This window comes from Echinops telfairi, unplaced genomic scaffold (assembly GCF_000313985.2).
Source record: "Echinops telfairi isolate 266 unplaced genomic scaffold, ASM31398v2 ScPeMD7_443;HRSCAF=831, whole genome shotgun sequence".
In the NCBI taxonomy this organism is placed as follows: Eukaryota; Metazoa; Chordata; class Mammalia; order Afrosoricida; family Tenrecidae; genus Echinops; species Echinops telfairi.
In genome coordinates, this window is record NW_022104341.1 from 34,691,414 (window position 1) to 34,711,457 (window position 20,044).

The 20,044-nt window shown below is 38.5% G+C and overlaps 1 protein-coding gene across 1 annotated transcript in view; it reads left to right on the forward strand.

The window, feature by feature from the left end:
• The window catches only part of COL24A1 (collagen type XXIV alpha 1 chain), a 411,206-nt gene extending 391,586 nt beyond the window's left edge, over positions 1 to 19,620 (forward strand). The window contains exons 52-56 of the mRNA XM_045292047.1: positions 2,465 to 2,530; positions 2,984 to 3,152; positions 6,577 to 6,686; positions 12,511 to 12,726; positions 18,138 to 19,620. Coding sequence (XP_045147982.1) covers positions 2,465 to 2,530; positions 2,984 to 3,152; positions 6,577 to 6,686; positions 12,511 to 12,726; positions 18,138 to 18,284 — 708 coding nt within the window. The 3' untranslated portion in view covers positions 18,285 to 19,620. The remainder of the gene's footprint in view (positions 1 to 2,464; positions 2,531 to 2,983; positions 3,153 to 6,576; positions 6,687 to 12,510; positions 12,727 to 18,137) is intronic.
• Positions 19,621 to 20,044: the final 424 nt, after the last annotated feature.

A 20,044-nucleotide genomic window follows, 5' to 3' on the forward strand; every position in this document is an offset into this window, starting at 1 on the left:
GGCCAAAGTTTTGCCAGGAAAACACCCAGGAAAGCTTCACCAGAGAGTCCTGCTCCACTGTGACAGCGCCCCTTCGCATTCATCTCTCACCGGACAAGGGCAATTTTGCAAGAGGTTCAACAGGAAATCATTAGGCATCCATCTTGCAGCCTGATTTGACTCCTTCAGACTTCCTTCCCTGTTTCCCAATCTGTAAAAGTCTTTAAAGGGCACTCATTTTTTCCCTTCATTAATAATGTGAAAAAGATTGCAGTGGCGTGGTTAAACTCCTAAGATTAATTGTCTGTCTGCTGTCAGCATGTACAAAAGTGTCTTGATCTTCCTGGTGCTTATGTTGAGAAATAAATGTCATATTTTTACATGTACATTCCCATTTTCACAAACTTTTTGAAATCCTCTTCTGTGGACGCACACACACATGCATGCCAAAAACTATTGTCACACGCTTCAGGGAAACCTTATTTAAAATATAAAAATGTGAAGCTATTGCTTCTTGACATATTCTCCATCTAGGAATGAAGGTATGAAAGCAATGCTTCCGTTTTTCTATCCTCTTCCCCAAGAATTCTTGCACTCTGCGATTTACCACATGTTCAAACAGCTGTCTAGATGTCCTTAAAGAACTCAAAACTTGTTTCTGTTTCTGATTTTGTTTTTTTAATGCTGAATTTGAGGAGCAAAAAGAAGTCTGGAGGGGCAAGGCCAGGGATGGAGGGCGGATAGGGTAAGGTTTCTCATCAAAATTATCATGGGACAGCCCTGGCCACCCTTAAAGAATGGCAGGTGCATTGTGGTGGGGAGGCAAAAGGCCTCCGTGCGACATTCTGACTTTTCACTCACCAATGTAGTCTTCAATGTTCTTAAAACTTCGTAATAAGGCAGTCTGGGTTATTGTATGATCATACTATCAACATTACTCTATGTGGTCCCCCCACCCCCAAAGCAGTCACCGCAACCTTCTGAGCTGACTGCTCTATCAGGAATGTCAGTGGCCCAGCAGATCCTCTGGAAGCCACCGCGTTGACCGGACCTTTTTCCTGAAGGCACTTTAAGAAGTCTGTGGAGCGTGTGTTACTGAGAGAACTAGCCTGCAGCCGTCCATGGGTGGCAGGGACAATGGTTAACACATTTTATTTGAATAAGCCTGTGCATGCATGAACTGAAACCCTAGTAACACTACTTTTTTTCTTTATTATTCATGTGATTATTTTCTTCATTGTGCCAAAAATAAACACAAGAAAACATTCTCCCATTCAACACTTCTACATGTATAATTCAGTGCCATTGATTATACTCTTCGTATTGTACAGCCGTCACTGACAGCTTTTTCCAAATTATTTCACCACCATTAACATAAGCTCAATGCCCCCTAAGCAAAAACTCTTCCTCCTTCATCCATGGTAACCATTGGTTTCTTATTTTTAGAAGTTTTCTTGATATAATATTCACACATCGGACCATGGCCATTGTTAGGTCGCTTTTAAAAAGAGTTGTCTACTCATCATCACAATGGTTCTAATGCTCCCTCCCCGCCCCTATAGCACTGCTTTTTGACATACCCCTGTACATAGACAAAATGAGCCAATTCTATTCCAATATGAAAACTGCATGCTGAGTCATGGATAGGGCACTTTATTGATTGCCCCATCATTTTAAAGAGTTTCTTAAAATTACCAGCCATGAGTTATGAGGGATCTTGGAAAGCATTCCTGTTGTGTGGACCTCCACGTAGAGAAACCGCTGAGCAGCCCGTTCATTCCGAAAGGATTCAGATCGCTTGATTTGTTTACAGATGCTGTTCCCAAGAACCTTCTCACAACTCAAAACTTGGGGCCCAACCTAATTTTAAAAAAAAATACTTTTACTAATAGTTATGCTGAGCCTTTCTCTAAAAATATCTTTTTTTATTGAATGCAGGCAGAGATTGAGTTCTTGATGTATTATTTCTTTTGGGACTAATGGTACATTTTCCAACTTCAGAAATTGTTTGTCAGACCACAGAAGTATCAGATTAAACGAATGCGGCGACTACCTCAGGACAGTAATATTTTATTCTGTTTTCCTTCCAAGAACGTAACTGTTCATAGTGACTACAGCTAGTTATTCTTCCCTTTACAATTTATTAGCTTTAGGGGATTGTATTTCATTTTTCTCCATTTGAGTAGCCTTTGTGTTTGTTTTCATGCAACAGGGACAAATGGGGTTTTGTTTTGTTTTGCTTTTCATTTGAAGACACTAGACTTTGTTCTGTTTTAATTACAAAAACGTTGAGATTTGAATGAACGCAGCATATTGTCCTTTCAGATAGCCAGGCAATATTTGCAAGATCTATGTAGCCCTAGGAGTTACACAGATAATAGGTCTGGGATATTTTAACAACAACCCTTTGGGAATGTACAGGCTCTGCCTTGGGGCACTCGGTGTTGATCTGATTGCTGATCTCAAATGGTTTTGTTTTACACAGAAACAAATAGATCTCAATGCTGCTATTCAAGCCTTGATTGAGTCAAATGCTGCCCTACAGATGGAGGTAATATATCTGGCCTTATATTTATTGGCACTCTCGATATGCAGGACTTTTTTTTTTTGCATGTGTATAGAGACCAAAATGTGGCTTTATCTCAAAGATTGTATTTAAAACAGATTGAAAATGTGGAACCATTTTCCAGGATAAAGTAAGCTATTTTAATACATTGAAATAGAAATATATGCATGGGATGTTTTTTAAGGATAACATTTAAAAACAAAGATGTAGCATTGCTAAAGAATTTATAAGGGATTTGGTACTATAGAAGAAAATTGGTAAATAAAGCTAAACACATTCCTTAAAATGAGCTCAATCTATTATTGCCACTAATGAAGTTTAGAGTGTTTTTTACATCTTACTCCCAATTCACAACGCACGATGTTTTTGTTTTGGGCCCACATACTTAGGATGCTATTCTATGCTTGTTTACTAATGTGATTCTTATGACATTGGCAGAGCTACCAGAACACTGAAGTGACTTTGCTGGATCACAGTGCAGACATATTCAAAACCCTGAACTACCTGAGCACCCTATTGCACAGCATCAAGAATCCTCTTGGCACACGAGACAACCCAGCGCGAACCTGCAAAGATTTGCTTAACTGTGAACACAAAGTGTCCGATGGTAAATGCTTGGCTCCTTGAAACTCTGGAGGCTCGTTCCATTTTTGTCATTTTTGTGTGATTGAAATTCACAGTGCCTTCCTTCCAAATCTCAGTCAGTTTGATAAGATCGCAGCAAGATACACTTTAAATGCTCTCAAGAACTAAATAGTCTTTCAGGGCGACCTGTTTCTGCTTTCTTAGTGTCCTTGGTAAAGAGTTCACATGATGAAGGTCTTCTACTACACAGCCTTACCGAACCCCAACTTTTCCCACTCCCTCTCTACTTAATATCACTTGCTCGTACTTTGTACTTGGAAGGTGGCACACTCGTTCTTGCCATAAAACAAGGTTATTTTCAAGTTGACAGTGGGACATTAGTCCAACACCAGGAAATGTATCCTGGAGCTCCTTCCATCACATGCTCTATCCGTGGAAGTCTAGGGTTACTTTTTTATTCAAAATGAATTTTAAGTGCTACCTTCTAGAATTAAATGGAGTAGTTCCTCTTCCTGGGAATTTCTCATCCCCTTCACTAATACCAAATTCATATTCAGAAGTGCAGAAGAGTGAATTTGGAATAGAATCTCCAAGGAAAAGTTTTAAACTAAGAGCAGTCATCAGTCAAGGATGGAACACCCGGTCTGGTGCAATATGTCATTTCATTGTAATTTCTATTTGATCTATGGTCCGTCAGCTATGCAATCAAGACCAGTGTTTTGTTTTTGTTCTGTTTTGCTAAAACATCTAGTCTCAGCATGGTGACACACATACTGACTTGGGGGTGGGGGCAAAAAACTGTTAATTGTGTTTATCATTTAATTGTATATACCCATCTAACTTTAGCCCCACCTCCACTAGTTGGTTCGTTTTCGGTGGAGTCCATATGTATCAGAGTAGAACTGCCCCATTGGGCTTTCCAGGGCTGATTCTTCAGAAGTTTACCACCAGGTCTTTCCTCCAAAGCACCGCGAGGTGTAATAAGACTTCCAACCTTTCAGTTAGAGCCTAGCACTTACCCTCTTGCAGTAAACATATATGATTGTGTGTGTGTGCCCATGTAAAATATCTGCTTCTATTCTAAACATGCAATGTAAACATTCACTAATACTTAATTCCTAGATACCTCTTGCCCTAGATTACTACAAAAAGTAAAATAATCGATACAAAATTCAGTTTCCTATAATAATTCTAAACTTGATTCTGTCCTGTATTTGTGAATATCAAAATCATCCAGTTCTATAGAATCGAAAGGAATAAAGACATGAAACATATAAATCACTATGGAACATAATTCAAGATCTGATTTACTTATAGAATAAATAACTAGCTAGTAAACTGCAGAGTGCCATAACGCACCTTATGCCAAAAAATACTTTCATAACCAGTTTACCTAAATCAAAGAGGGAAAAAAAACCCAAAACCTCAATGCCAAAAAGTCAATTCAGACTCAAATTGACCCTCTAGTACAAAGGAGAACTATCTCTATAGGTTCCCCAGGCTGTAAGCCTTTATAGGGCAGAAAGCCCCATCTTTCTCCCATAGAGCAGTTGGTGGGTTTGAACTGTCAACCTTCCAGTTATCAGCCCAGCCTGTAAGCCACCAGGCCACCCGAATGCCCTCTGACTTACCTCGGCAATTAAAAGTGCACTGGAAATTTGTTTGATGGTTTAAGAAATTAAGCATTAAGTTTACTCCTCTCTAAGTGGCATTAGCATAAGAGCAAGTATTCACAGGGACAGAAACCCTTGGGGTTGAGCAGATTGTCCATTTAGATTTAAAATCACCCCAAATAGTACCATAAATAGATTGTCTGAAAAATCACTGCCAGTCTGAAGTTAAAATCTTCAAGGAATGAAAGTTGATGATTACAAATGTCCCCTCCACCACTTTCCCCCCCTGTGTAAATGATTCAATAGTTCTCCAAAGGTGACCTCTGGACCAGAATCGGCTGGGATTTTGTTAGAAATGCAGATTCTCGGGCCCCACACCAAATCTAACGAACCCGCGGCTCTGGGAGTGGGTACCAGGGTTCTGCACTCTCATGGATCAGTCGGTAATTTCCGTACGTTTGAGATCATGGCAATAAAGGAGAGCCTCATCCTCTAAGCTGCCAACCAGCAAGTGTACATTTTCAGTGGTTAACAGTAGCCTAGTGTAGAAGAGTTGCGATTATTTGGGGAACTCTCAAATGCTGGGGTGGAGGAAGCCTAGGATGAGCTAGAGGAATACGTGTTATGAAGTATGAGCAGGGGCTTGAAATGATGGGGCTTGAAACCATTAATCTTTTGGCTCAACTACTAGCCAAAAGATTAATGGTTGGAACCTTCAGAGAGATGCGTCGAAAGAGAAACCTGGTGATCCATTTCTGAAGAGTCCCGGCCTTTAAAACCTCACGGAACATTTCCACTACATGGAAACTACCAGCAGTACAAGGGAGACTGGCCAAGAACCTCTACCTAGTACAGAAAATGACATTGGACAGAAACTGTCTAAGGTCTTACGTATTTTTGCAATAAGAAAAGAGCGCTGTTCTGCCCTTCGCATTTGGAACAAGATACTTTGTTACATATTCTGAGTTGGCCGGTCTGTAATTTAAATGCTAGCTCGGGCTTTTCATCCGGAGGATTTCCATGAGTCTGACTTTAGGCCCCATTTCACTGGCCTCTGGGTGTTATGTAAGGAGAGCTCCGCAGGCTTACTGCTAGCAGGAAGGACCAGTTCTTTCCTTCTTTTCCAAGACCTACTTTTAAGCCTGAAGAAGAAAACACGGAAATGGTGACCATTTAATTGTATTTTTTTCCTCTCTAGAAACAATGTCTTATTATTTTTGTTAGCTTTAATTATCAGTATTCCAGTGTTTTAAAAATTGCTTCTGTTTTATACAAAATGTTTATTTAAGCTCTGTAAGGAGTTAGAACAGAAATATATGCATATGTTACATAAACTTCAACTCTTCTAGTGACTGTATGACTTTAAACAATTAACTTTAACTTGCTGGTGTACTTTAAGTGAATGCATATTTTTAAGTACATTGTTTCTACAATGCCTTCAAGCAATAAACTCAATCTTTCTATCATCTTTGATTGGAATTACAAAATGCCTAGAAATATTTATTCACTATCAGTTTTATGCAATGCTTGTGGTTTTCATTCATTCATTAATTGTAAATATATTTATATTCTAAACTTTTAAACATGTAAGGCTGTAATAAGCATGTTTAAAGCATTGTGATCACTTGTACAGACTGTTCAAATATATTTGGCACGATGATTCATTGAAAGCAGAAAAAAGAAAGCTTCCCACTCCTGTAAAGAGTTAGTCTCATAAAGCCACAGGGGCGATTCGAACTTGTCTATAGAGTCTCTATAAATCAGAATCTAGTCTAAGGCAGTGAGTTGGGGCTTTGGCTTCATTTAAATAGCTGTGTTGTTATAAATTCACAGGAAAATACTGGATTGATCCAAATCTCGGATGTTCTTCAGATGCCATTGAAGTTTTCTGTAACTTCAGTGCTGGAGGCCAGACATGTTTATCTCCTGTTTCCGTTGCAAAGGTGTGTATGAATTTCAGAATAGATCGCAGAACTTGCCCTGAACTCATGGGCAATGAATGTTAAATTTTCATCACTTTTATTTTAATCATTTTATTGGGGGCTCTTACAGTTCTTATAACAATCCATACATCAATTGTATCAAGCATATTTCTACATATGTTGCCATCATCATTTCCAAAACATTTTCTACTTGAGCCCTATAAGCTCCTCTCCCCACCCTCCCTTCCATACCGTCCCACCCTCATGAATCCTTGATCAATTATATATTGTTGTTATTATTTCATATCTCACACTGTCCTTTTTCTCCCTTCCCCCCCATGTCTGATAGCTGTCCCCTTTTGTGTGGGGGCGGTGTGTGTGTGCATCACTTCTAATACTTGTGAATTTTATAAGTAAAAGCATTTTACGTACCTAGTTCTGCCAAAAACAGATTTATTACAAGCAGGTGGCTGTAAAGAATGATGATTTATTTTCTCACCATTCTGAAGGTCTTAGCGCTATCGATAGCTTCTGTGAACCTCTGTCCTACTTTGTAGTAACTGCTAGTGATCCTGAGCCTTCCTTCAGGTGCCCTGGTATATGTCCTTTCACTGTTGTCTGCTCTGCTGTGCTTATAAGCAGAAGCAATTAGATTTAGCACCCACCACACAGGCTATAACATCAATAACAGCAGAATAAAACCTATGTCTAAGCAGTATCCCAACCACGAGTACAAGGCCAGGCATTCAATAAATATTTTTTGCAATAAATATTTTGAGGGAGCACAATTTAATCCAAAATATAAAGCAAAGGATGATTATCGTCGATAAGAAAGAATTTTTTTATCTACTCTCAATAAATCTTGACATTTTAATGAATTTTTATAATGGTTTTGCTTGGTTTATTTTACTGATTATGTTTTCTTAAATTCTCTTTTAACATATTTTTAATACTTTTACATGCATTAGAAATAATACATGTAAACGGTCCCTGTGTTGATAATTGGTAATCAGTAACCTAAAATTTTGCTGATGGGTCACAGCATCATTAGAAGACTTATGCACAAGGTTTGCTTTTTTTGGTAATTGGACACAAAATAACCTTCTTTCCGTATGCATTTCATACCATTTAAAACTTTTTTCAAGTATAATTTGGTAGCCAATGTTTCGAGTGAATGATAGATATGATACTGGATGCTGTAACAAGATTTCGTGAAAACTAAAGCCTCATTCGACTTTGAGTGTGTTGAAGACAGAACTGAATTCCTTTTGTTTTAGAATTCATCTTATCAGCTGGGTATCATTGGTATCGTTAGATTCTGTCAAGTCAGTTCTGACCCGTAGTGACCCGATGCGCAACAGAAGGAACCCCCACCCGGCCCTGTGCCATCCTCAATGGTTCTTAGGTTTGAGTCCATTACTGTAGCCACTCGGTCATTCCATCTCTTCCAGGTTCTTCCTAGTTTGCTGCCCCTCTATTTTACCAAACATGATGTCCATTTCCATGACAACATGTCCAAAGTAGGTGAGAGGCAAAGTCTCATCATCCTTGCTTACAAGGAGCATCTTCCAAAATAGAGGTGTGGGTTCTTTTGGCGCCCATAATGCTTTCAATATTCTTTGCCAGCACCAAAGTTCAAAATACACTGATCCTTCCTAAGTCTTCCTTATTTAGTGTCCAGCTTGCTCATTCAAATGAGACGAATGAAGATACCATGCCTTGGGTCAGACACACCTTAGTCCTCACGGTAACCTCCTTGCTTTCCAACAACTTAAAGAGGTCTTGTGCAGCAGATTTACCCAATCCGATGCATCATTTACTCTCTTGACGTCTCCTAACATCATCATTGTTTGTGGATCCAAGCATGAGTAAATCCTTGACATCAGTCTTTTTTCCATTTATCATGGTGTTACCTATTGTCCAGTGATGAGGATTTGGGTTTTCTTTACATGGAGTTGTAATCCATACAGAAGGCTCCAACCTTTGATCATCACCATCAAGTGCTTGAAGTCCTCCTCACTTTCAGCAAGCAAGGTTGTGTCATCTGCATACCACAGGTTGTTAATAAGCCTTCCTCAAATCTTAATGCCGCATTCTTCTTCATATGGTCCAGCTTCTCTATTTGCTCAGCATACATATTGAATAAGTATAATTAAAGATTACAACCCTGATTCGTACTTTTCCTGAGTTTAAGCCATGCAGTATTCCCTTGTTCTGTTTGCACAATTGTCTCTTGATCCATGTACAAGATCCACATGAGCACAATGAAATGTTCTGGAATTCCCATTCTTCTCAAGACTACTGATGGTTTGCTATAATCCACACAGTCTAATGCCTTGGCATAGTCAGTGAAACACAAGTAAACATCATTCTGGTAGTCTCTGTTTTTAGCCAAGATTTATCTGATATCAGCAATGATATCCCTTGTTCCATGTCCTCTTCTGACTGAATCTGACCTGAACATCGAGTAGCTCCCTATCAATGTCCTGCTGCAATCATTATTGGATGATCTTTAGCAAAACTTCACTTGCACTTGATATTAATGATATGGTTGTATAATTTGGACATTCTGTTGGGTCACCTCTATTTGAAATGATCACAAATACAGATCTCTTCCAGTCAGTTGGCCAAGTAGCTATCTTCCAAAGTTCTTGGCATAGACAAGTGACTCCTTCCAATGTTTCATCAGTTTGTTGAAACATTTCTATTGGTATTCCATACATTCCTGGAGCCTTGTTGTTGGCTAGTCCTTCAGGTTAGCTTGGCATTCTTCCTTCAGCATCATTGGTTCTTGCTCCTCATATGCTACCTCTTGAAATAGTTGAATATCAACTAATCCTTTTTGGTACAGTGACTCTGTGTATTCTTTCCATCTTCTTTTGATGCCTCCTAAAACATTCAATATTTTGCCCATAGAGTCTTTCAATATTGCAACTCGAAGCGTGCGTGTATTTTTTCTTTTTGGTTTTCTAACTCTTTGCACATTCTTTGTAATAGTTTGTCTTCTCAAGCTGTCCTCTGATGTTTTCTGTCCAGCTCTTTGATTTCATCATTTCTTCCATTTGTCTTAGTTATTTTATAATTTAGAAAAATTTCAGAGTCTCTTCTGACATCCACTTTGATCTTTTAAAAATAAAACTTTCTAATTACCTTTTGCTTTCTTCATGTCTGATGTTCCTGATGTCACTCCACAGTTTATCAGATCTTCTGTCATTTAATGTTCAATATGTCCAATCTTTTCTTGAAATTTTCTCAAAATTCAGGTGGAGTATACTCAAGATTGTAATTTGGCTCTGTGGACTTGTTTTAATTTTCTTCAACTTCAACCTGAACTTATAAAGGAGCAACTGATGATCTGCTTCACAGTCAGCCCCGGCCCTTGTTTTAGATACTGATATTGGGCTTCTGCATTGTCCTTTCCCACAGATGTAGCCAATTTGATTTCTGTGTATTCCATCTGAAGAAATCTGTGTGTATAGTCATTGTGGAATTACATTGATTATATATTTGTGTTGTCTGGTGGAAGGATGAGGGCAGTTTATGTGATGAAGTTGTTGGTTTTGCAAAATTTTACCTTGTGATCTCCAGCTTCATTTCTATCACCAAAGCCATATTTTCCAACTACTGCTCCATCTCTTTGTTTTCAACATCTATAGTCTAAACACCAGTCAGTCCAAGTACCAGTCATTATCAACACACCTTGATTGCACGATCTATTGATTTCCCACTGAAGTTGTTGATAAAATTCTTCCATTTCTTTATCGCTAGCTTTAGTGACTGGCTTACTCAAATAAATTTGAATTGTAGTTGTATCTAGTGGAGTTCCTTTTTTCTTTTTATTAGCTGCATATTACCAACTGCTTATTTCCCCCTGACAAAGAATGTATAGCCAGGCTTTGGGTTCATTTTGCTCATCAACACAAAATGTCATTTGTCAGTCTCTTTAGTAACTTATTGTTTGTGAACCAGCGTGTTTCACTGATTCAAATCAACAAGCATCCATCATTATTATTCCCAAAATGGAGATGGAAAGATTCCTAAGGAATTAATCTGCAGTCCCCTAGAAGTTTGCCCAGAACTTTTACTTGGATTATAATAAAAAGAAAGTGTACGAGGGTGGTGGAGGTGGGAGACAAACAGAGGTGCTATAAACAGTGAGTGTGCTGCACACCCTACTTCTTTCCATGTCTGAATCAGTTCTCTCCTTTTTCCTATCCATTCACTCAATCCGAAGAATCTGGTGAGATGGTAGAAAGAATGCAAGCTTGGGGTCAGAGATTGAGTTCTAGAGTCTTCTCCTCCACCAGCATGGTGAACGGTGCACTCGGCACCATACGGCCTGCTCTGAGCTGGTATTGGGCTCTTTGGCAGCACTAATCTGCATAACAGTCTGTCCGGTCCCTTGGATAAACTACTTTCCCAGCAAGGAAATTAAGACTCAGAAATATAAGTTTTTGAGGACGTCTGTGAAATGGAGGAATCAGAACACTCAGACTCTAATGTTCCTTATTACTCTCCTCCCATGTTTTATCCTGATGCCCCTTTACCTTCCTCCTCTTTTCCAGAGGCTTCTAATTGGTGACAATGGTTTTTGTTGTTTTATTTTTTCCCCTTTGTCCCCTGAGTTTTCTAATTTCATATTTGGAAATTAACATAAATTCCTTAGTATACACTTTTTCTGTTCATTTAAGTTATGATCACAGCCCTGTTTGACTAGCGCTAAAATAACAACAATAATAATGGGTGTAAAGTTGAAAGATCTTCCTTGTCCTAGACTAGGAAATGTGCAATCCGACTCCCTAGCTCCAATTTTCTCCTACAGCATTCTTTTCTGTACTTGTCCGCGCTTTCCTGTGGCCAACAGACATCTGTTGATGAATTACTGAATGCCTGGGCTGGCAATGCGAAGAATAAGGTTGTTGGGTTTTCTAAGATTCTTTTCTTGTCCTTTTAGACTCTCCCAATTAAAATTACTTTAAAAATTATTATTCTAACTTATAATATATGTTTGGAAACACACACCAAAAATAATCTCCAAGTAATGACATAGAATTTCAGATTTTATGACAAAAAATATATAAAAGCATTAACCAGCAGCAAATTATTACTGCATTTTTGGTAATGTTGTGCAAAAAAAAACCTATCTTGTTTTTTAAATGATATGTACTAACAGAGAGGTGTGCTGTTGCCAGTTCTTACTAGTTCAGGAGAGCAAATTGCCATCTCTACCCCTCATGTCTAGTGATAACATGTTTATTGCCTGAACCAGTCATCATGGAAGTACTATATTTATACTAAGGAATTCAAAACATGATGTAAATCTGGGATTTTTTTTTTCCTCCAGAGGACCAATGGTTACACATTCACCAGGACATATTTGAGTTATACTTAAAATCTCAGGAAAGTAGCTTTCTCAGGGCTGCCTGGTTCCTCAATTTGTCCGTGGACCAGCAGTTCTCAACCTGTGGATCGCGACCCCTTTGGGGGTCAAACAATCCTTTCACAGGGGTCGCCTAAGACCATCGGAAAACACATAAATATTTCACAATATATAATTACATGTTGTTTTGTGATTAATCGCTATGCTTTAATTATGTTTAATTATGTTCAATTTGTAACAATGAAAATACATCCTGCATATCAGATGTTTACATTATGATTCATAACAGTAGCAAAATGACAGTTACGAAGTTGCAAGGAAAATAATGTTATGGTTGGGCTCACCACAACATGAGGAACTGCATGAAAGGGTCACAGCATTAGGAAGGTTGAGACCCGCTGCCCTGTACTATAAGTTGTTCTGTTGCCACATCTCAGAACCTGCATATTGTTTCTATTATACTAGTTGGAGTTTGGAGTTGGGAAAGTCCAAATGAACTTCATTCATTTACTGAGCTCAGAAGCCACCCATCTCATCACTATTCACTGTCTAAACACCCCACTGTGGACAAGTGGACAGCCAAGTGGCTCCGGACTGCCTATTGGTTTCAAAGGATGGAATGGACAGATTTTAGAAGAAAACACTCTACTTGAACCTAAAGTACTTGCAGATGATTGCAAGGTAAGAGAATGGCACTTACTGAATTATTCATGTAACTAACTTAAACTTGATAAAACTATAAAGGAATAATGAGAGTAAGACTTTATTGCAATTTGCAGGTGTAGAAACAACTTTTATAATAGTAATACAAAATAATAATTTTATAATAGCTTTTACTGTGCCTGATTTATTACTACCATACAATTTTTGTAATTGTTTATTTGCATATATCTTGTTCACTTTTATCACTCCAATTGGTGATCATGGATCTTTACATGAGAATATGTTTTAATACACAAATATTAACTTTTTTTCTCCCCTATGAAACAATTATATCTCACCTAGATAAATAGTTAAGTAGTTGTAGCATATATATTCAAAAGAATTCCTTCGTGTATTTTCACTAGTGTGATTCTACATCTCATTACTGCATGGAGGACAAGTTAAAAAAGTAAATTGATTTTAGTTCATTTTGTCAATTCCTATGCCTGATACCAGAAAGATGGGGTTATCACACCCATGAAGAGTTAAAATCTTGGAAATCCATAGGGACAGCTCTACCCTGTCCTAAAGGGTCTTTATGAGTTGGCATTACCAATGACAGTGCATTTGGTTTCAGTTTTGGTTATGCCTGACAACACATGTGGGTATAATTGCAGATACACGGGCCTAACTAATTCATATTGGAATTGTAGCCCATTTTTCCAATGGAAATTAATATTATGAACAACCTGTCATTTTAAAGCATTCTGTTATTGAGCAGGTATCAGCAAGCAGTAGCCCACCGACTAGGCCAGAGCACTGCCTGCCTTTAAGAAGAAATGTCAACTGAGGCACAGCCATGTGCTTGCATCATTTACTATCTCTGTCTTCCTGCTACAACGTCAGAGTTGAATAAACGGGGCAGGGTCAAAACCCAGAAAACCTAAAATATTTACTATCTTTCCCTTTACATTAAACATTTGCTGGCTCCTGGTAGAGAAAGTAGAGTTGTCCGCATTAGGTATGCATCATTAATTACTTAGTTTCCTGGTTTTGTGTCCTGTGAAACCCCTGCTTTAGCATCCCCCACTATTTCCATGTCATACAGTGGGTTATGCGTCAGGTTGCTACCTATAAGTTGAGCAGTTCAAAACCACCAGCAGCTCTGCAGGAGAAAGGTGAGGCTCTCTACTCCTGTAAAGGGTTACCATCTCAGAAATCCACAGGGACGGCTCTACTCTGCCCTGTAGGGTTGCTGGGGGTCAGAATTGACTTGACGACATGGAGTTTGTTTTTGTTTACCAGAAGACTCCTCCCCCCACCCCAACATTTCATTTGTAGACAAGTAGTTCCTCCAGTAAAAAGCAATAACGCTTGGACTTAGAAAAATCATAGTGAAACAGTAAGAAGCCTATGACTTTTTATTCCCTATTTTAAGAGTTCAGTATCATCAACAAATTCATTTAATTTTTTTCAATATTTCCCAGAACTTTGAATGACTCACTAGTGCCTCTGAGACACAATCCCAAAGGATCAACACTCTAGTCAACGCTGGCTTATAATATTCAGACCTCCCCACCCGCACCCCCATCCTACCTTTCCAGTCCGGGCTCTCATTGACTCTCCACACTACACTATGACCAAACTGATATAGAAATAATGATAGCAACAACTGCTACTGCTTAGTAAAGGCTTGCTGTAGAGCAGGCATTGTTGGTTACATACACTACTTTACTTACTCACAACAGCTTTGTGCAGTTGTCCACATAAGCGCTGAGAAGCTGGCAGCACTGAGAAGGAACCTGCCCAAGACCATGCAGCTCACTCGCAGATCAGCAAGACATTAAGCCCAGTGTGGGCATATCCAAATCCACACTATACTGCTAGAGAATTTTAATTGAAATTCCATTTGATTCTCAAAATCCTGTGAGTTGGGTTTTTCTTATTCCCATTTTATATGTGAGGAGAGTTGTGGTCCCTGGATTTCTGTAGAAATCTGTCCAAGCCCAAAGTTTGTATTTCTTGTTCCCATGCTAGATTGATTTCCATGGCCATCTCTTGCTTCCTAAACTGTTTTTCTTATTTGAATGCCATTCTCTTTCTCTGAAATGCCCTTCTCTACCTCTCTAATCAGGTGAAACTTTTAGGTAGATCTTGAGACCAAACTTCTGAATTTATTGCAAACCTTTCCTTGTCTGCTATTGGAATAAGGAATTTAACACTTATGGTTTACACTATTTATATCACATGCATCATGAATGGTTTTACATTATGATTATTTATTTCTCTTCTCTTCAACTAGATTAGTAAGCTCATAGAATTAAAAAGTCAGATTAAATGTATTCATCTTTGCCACAGAGTGGCAGAATAGACTTTTTTTTAAAGAAGCACCATCATGGAGAACAAATGCTTGTGCTTCACACAATGGATGTGTGTATGGATTGTGATAAGAGTTGTATGAGCCCCCAGCAAAGTGATTTTTAAAATGTATTCATCTTTCCATTTCCCACAGCATAAGGTTTATTAAAAATTATATCATATCAAATTAAGAATTATATCTTGTGAAACTTTGCTAACTGTACTTTAACATTCAATGCATGTTGCTTGAAAGACTTAATAAATGAATCTTCTAGTGTCTTACATACAGGATTCTAGTTCCAATTATAGCACTAAACTTACGACACGTGACTTCAGGGAGCTTCAGATGCCTTCACTGTGCAATTAAACTTCTTGCTTATATAATCACTAACATTCTTTCAAACTTTAAAATTCATCACATAATAATATGAGTGATTAAATGAATAAACTTCTGAATTAAAAACTCCATGAAACTTGTTAACTATATGAGTGTTTCTCCTCTTTATCTTGTTGGATCTTGATCACAAAATATTTTGTTCCACAACAGAATTTATTAGAAACAAAGGAACATACAGTAGTAAGAGAGAAAAAAAAGACACTGGAGAAAGATATACTATAAATAAGGAGTCACCTAATGTAAAAGGAGAAGCTTAAAAAGTGATTCAGTATAATGATAACTAATTCTGATCAAGGCAATCCTGGTTATATCCTTCTAACATACAAAGATGTTGAAATCGTTCATATCCTTTCATCCAAGAAGCATACTCATTCTTTAAAAAAAAAACGCATTGCCTTCGAGCCCATGCCGACTCATAGTGACCCTATAGAATTGAGTAGAACTGCCCCTGTGAGTTTCCAAAGATGTAACTCTTTTTTTTTTTTAATCATTTTATTGGGGGCTCATAACAACTCTTATCACAAACCGTACATCAATTAAATCAGGCATGTTTGTATCTATGTTGCCCTCATTCTCTTCTAGACATTTACTTTCTATTGAGCCCTTGGTACCAGCTCTTTTTTTCCCTGCCCCCCCCACCCTCATAACCCCCCAATAGATTGTATATTGATATTATTTTCATCTCTTATACCTACCGCTGTCTCCCTGTCCCCATGTTTTCCCCTGTAGAGGGGCATATGGTTATTTGTCGATCATTGCGATCGGTTCTCCCTTTCTCCCTTCCACTCCCCCTCTTCCCCCTACCCTTCCTGCTTCACCATTCCCACTCCAGGATTCTGTGTGTCAAGAGCTCCCATCCCTTTCTATACCTGTGCACATGTTCCAGTCTAGTCTGAACAGGGAAGCAGCACTGGAGTCATGGTAGTGGGGAGTGAGGAAGCCTCAAGGAACCAGAGCAATATAGTGTAGCATTAAATTAAAAGTGATGCTGGGGAGTGGGGTGCCAGCCCCACCCGCTGCTTGAACTCACTGGTTCAGTAATACTACTTCTGGGTTCAGTAATGCACAATTGTACGGTTGAGATATATAAGCATTATATTAGTCATCAAGAGCATGAGAGATAATACAATAATACAGTCAGACATATTACATGGTAGCATTGCTCACCTCCACCCTGCTTGGTGGTCCTCGTGGGGGGAACCCGGCTCCCTCGCGGGAGCTGCCCTCTCATCTACCACCCTCATGGGAGCAGCCCTCCTTCCTCAGTCGCCCCCTGCCAGCCACCGTTGGCCAGCCACCCTCTCCAGCCACCTCTCAAGAGCCAGGGAGCCTCCTTATTTATTGCTAACCATGCATCATATTACTTTAGGGGGATACATCACAGCATCATGCTTCACAGAGAGGGGCAATACAATTCACAATAACCTGCGTCATAGAGAGGGGTTGTAACATAGGCAATACAAGCAATAGGAGGGGGATGACCTAGTCATCTTAGAGTGGTCCCGGGCTTGCCTTTGGGCACTGCTTCAAGGGAACAATAACAGAAAGGAATGGGCCCTATTTGGGGTGAGTCAGGCTATACAGTCTGGCTGCTCTAGATGGCTGATGTTAAGGAGAATAACCTCTGACCTATTTTCGCTGTCTAAAGAATAGTCATTCTCAAGCTAAGTCTTGCATATATTTTGGGGAGACAACTTAAGAGAAATCCTTCTGTTCCTCACAATATAGTGTGTTTCAATGATGTTTTACTGCGCCCTGGTGACTCATCCCCTCTCTGTGGGGAAATTGTTCCACTATCTACAGATGGACTTTGGATCTCTGCTCCAGCCCCCCTCGTTCGCAACAAAATGTTTTTGTTTGTTATGTGTCTGCTGATGCCTATTACCCAGTCCCTATGACTCCTAATGATCACACCGGTGGTGTGCTTCTTCCATGTGGACTTGTTGCTTCGATGCTGAATGGCGGCTTGTATAACTTCAAGCCTTTAAGACCTCTATATCTTTTAATAGCTGGGCACCATCCGCCCTCTTCACCACATTTACTTATGCACCTGTTTGTGTCAGGAAGGTGAACATCTTAGACTGCCAATTGGTTCGAAAAAAGTGTTCTTGTATTGAGGGAGGGTATGAGCAGAGACCCTAAGTCCATCCCCTACCTCAGTGTATTGCCTTATAAATAGAGGCATTGGTCTATATATTTATAAGGCTGAAACTCTTAACAGGAGTAGAGAGCCCCATCTTTCTCCTGAAGAGCAACTGGTGGTTTTAAATTATGGGCCTTGTGGTTAACAACCAAATATGTAACCACTACATCACCAGAGCTCCATATTCCACCTTAAGATTACCAAAGAAAGTGATACAGAACAGACAGATATTACTCATATTATGAGTAGAGACCATCTTTCCTTCATATCTAGCACAGTGGTCCACAGACAAGAGAAGAGCCTTCCCTTTGCCTCTGAAAGTGAAATATCTTGCCAATGTAATTAGCAGAAAAAAGGAATAAACCCAGGTTTCCAATTATCCATAATAATTGTTATCACTTGTTGAGCACGTAATGTGCGTCAGTCATTGTTCTAGGCACTTAAATATCTAATCATTAACAGAACTCTACATGGTTGAAAAAGGGTATTGTCTACTGAAATGACTGCTAATGGCACTGTTATGTATGAGAACATTTCATTCTTATTTTACAGATTCAGGATGGCAGCTGGCATAAGGCAACATTCCTTTTTCACACCCAGGATACTAGTCAACTCCCAGTGATTGAAATACAAAAACTTGCTCATCTCAAAACTGGAAGGAAATACTTCATTGAAAGCAGTTCTGTATGCTTCCTCTAAAGTCTCTGAATTAGCTCAGAATCCATGCTGTTGGCCAGGTTATTGCTGCAGATGGGGAAAATATAGACAGAGAAATACTATCACTATGTAATGCATGGGATAAAGCATTGGCTAAGTCTTAATGAATCTCAGGAAGAAAAGACTTCCTCCTAAGAAGGAGAAAAGGCATTTTATAAAGGACTATAATTGATAAGGTATTTAATTCTTTTAAAAGTTATGTTGATCTGAGCTTTCTTAGAGAATTCCATAGAACTGAAAATTTATGAACATGGAATTCTTCAGGGTATCCTATATGTTTTGATTGTCAATAGCAAAGTACCCATTAGACAGCTGGAGACGCAGAGCACTATGGGACAATACTGGCTAATGTTCCCAAGTGTGTAATGCTTCTGTCTAAAAGTTATAAGCCACAGTCCTGTATGTCTTATTTTCCCAAACACTAAGCTGTATTCAAGTCCCCAGTGGGCATGTACATCTTAGCCGGTGATCCACTACCTCTTCTGTGTTGCCTTTGTCTTGCTTGGTGCTCTCTCTTTGGAAAGGTGCTTGTGGCTCGCATAGACTTTTATTCCTTATTTTGTCTTTGTCATTCAAGGGTGTACATGCTGATGATATCAAGATATGTTTTGGTTGTTAGTACTTATTTTAATTTGTTTGCTCACATACTAATAATAACAAGGAAAACATTATTTATGTGAAGCCCTGGTTCTGTTTTTAAATTCTCTTTGTGGCTATGGAATCAAAACCAGCACATTGTATTCTGTGCTTACACGCAAGAGAAATAAGAGGTTTCTTTTGTTTTTATTTTGTTTTTTTAATTGTTGGAAAAAAAAAATTATAGGCCAGCAACATCTGGTAGTAGGTTTGGGTTAGAGTTTGGGAATTATATTGTACTATTTTTTAAATCCATGATCATCTGGAATGATATGTTGTGTGTATATATAAATATATATATATTGTAAAGTTTTAATTCAGCAAACTTTTGAAATTGCTGCTTTGTTAAATTATAAAAATATTATGCTTCTGCTTTTAAGAACATGTCTTATATTATTCATGGACTTTCTTTTGCTGTTTTCAAATTTAATAGGTGGAACTGAAAAGCATTCAATCTACCAGTCTTTAAAGCAATATGAGGGTGGGGGTAGGGGGCAATCTTTTGACACCTAAATTAGGCTCAATTCTGTTTTCCCTTCTAGTCCGACAAATGCTAGTTCAATCTTAAAAGAAAAATAGTATACCTCTCAGGATTCAGAAAAGCTTGTTCATTCGTTTAAACAAACCATTAGCCACAGCAAGACACACTTACTTATCTGTAATAAAAATGGACTTTAAATCATTTTAGTAGAGTTGTTTTGCTTCCTTTATTATCGTATCCTTTTGTTATGAATTATAACACACTAGCATCTTTCTGTATACTGGCCTTACATGTACATTTACCTCTGTATGTTCATATTATGATGAAAAAGTCCATTTAAAATATGCAAAAGAATTACAGGACCTATTTCCTATTTGTACAAAATGGAGTCATGGCAAAGTTATACTGTCCAGTCTCAGAAAGATGTTTTCAATAAAGTAAATAAAAGTTTGTTCCAAATGAAAGAAATTACAATCTGTATTGTAACTTCAGTATACTTGTCATACTTCTGGTAAAATCCAACCAACCAACCAACTAAAAATAACTTAGCTCAGAGACATAAAGACATGCTTCACCTAGAGTTCAGGTAAGAAATTAAGGTATATGCTTTATAATAAGCGTCTTC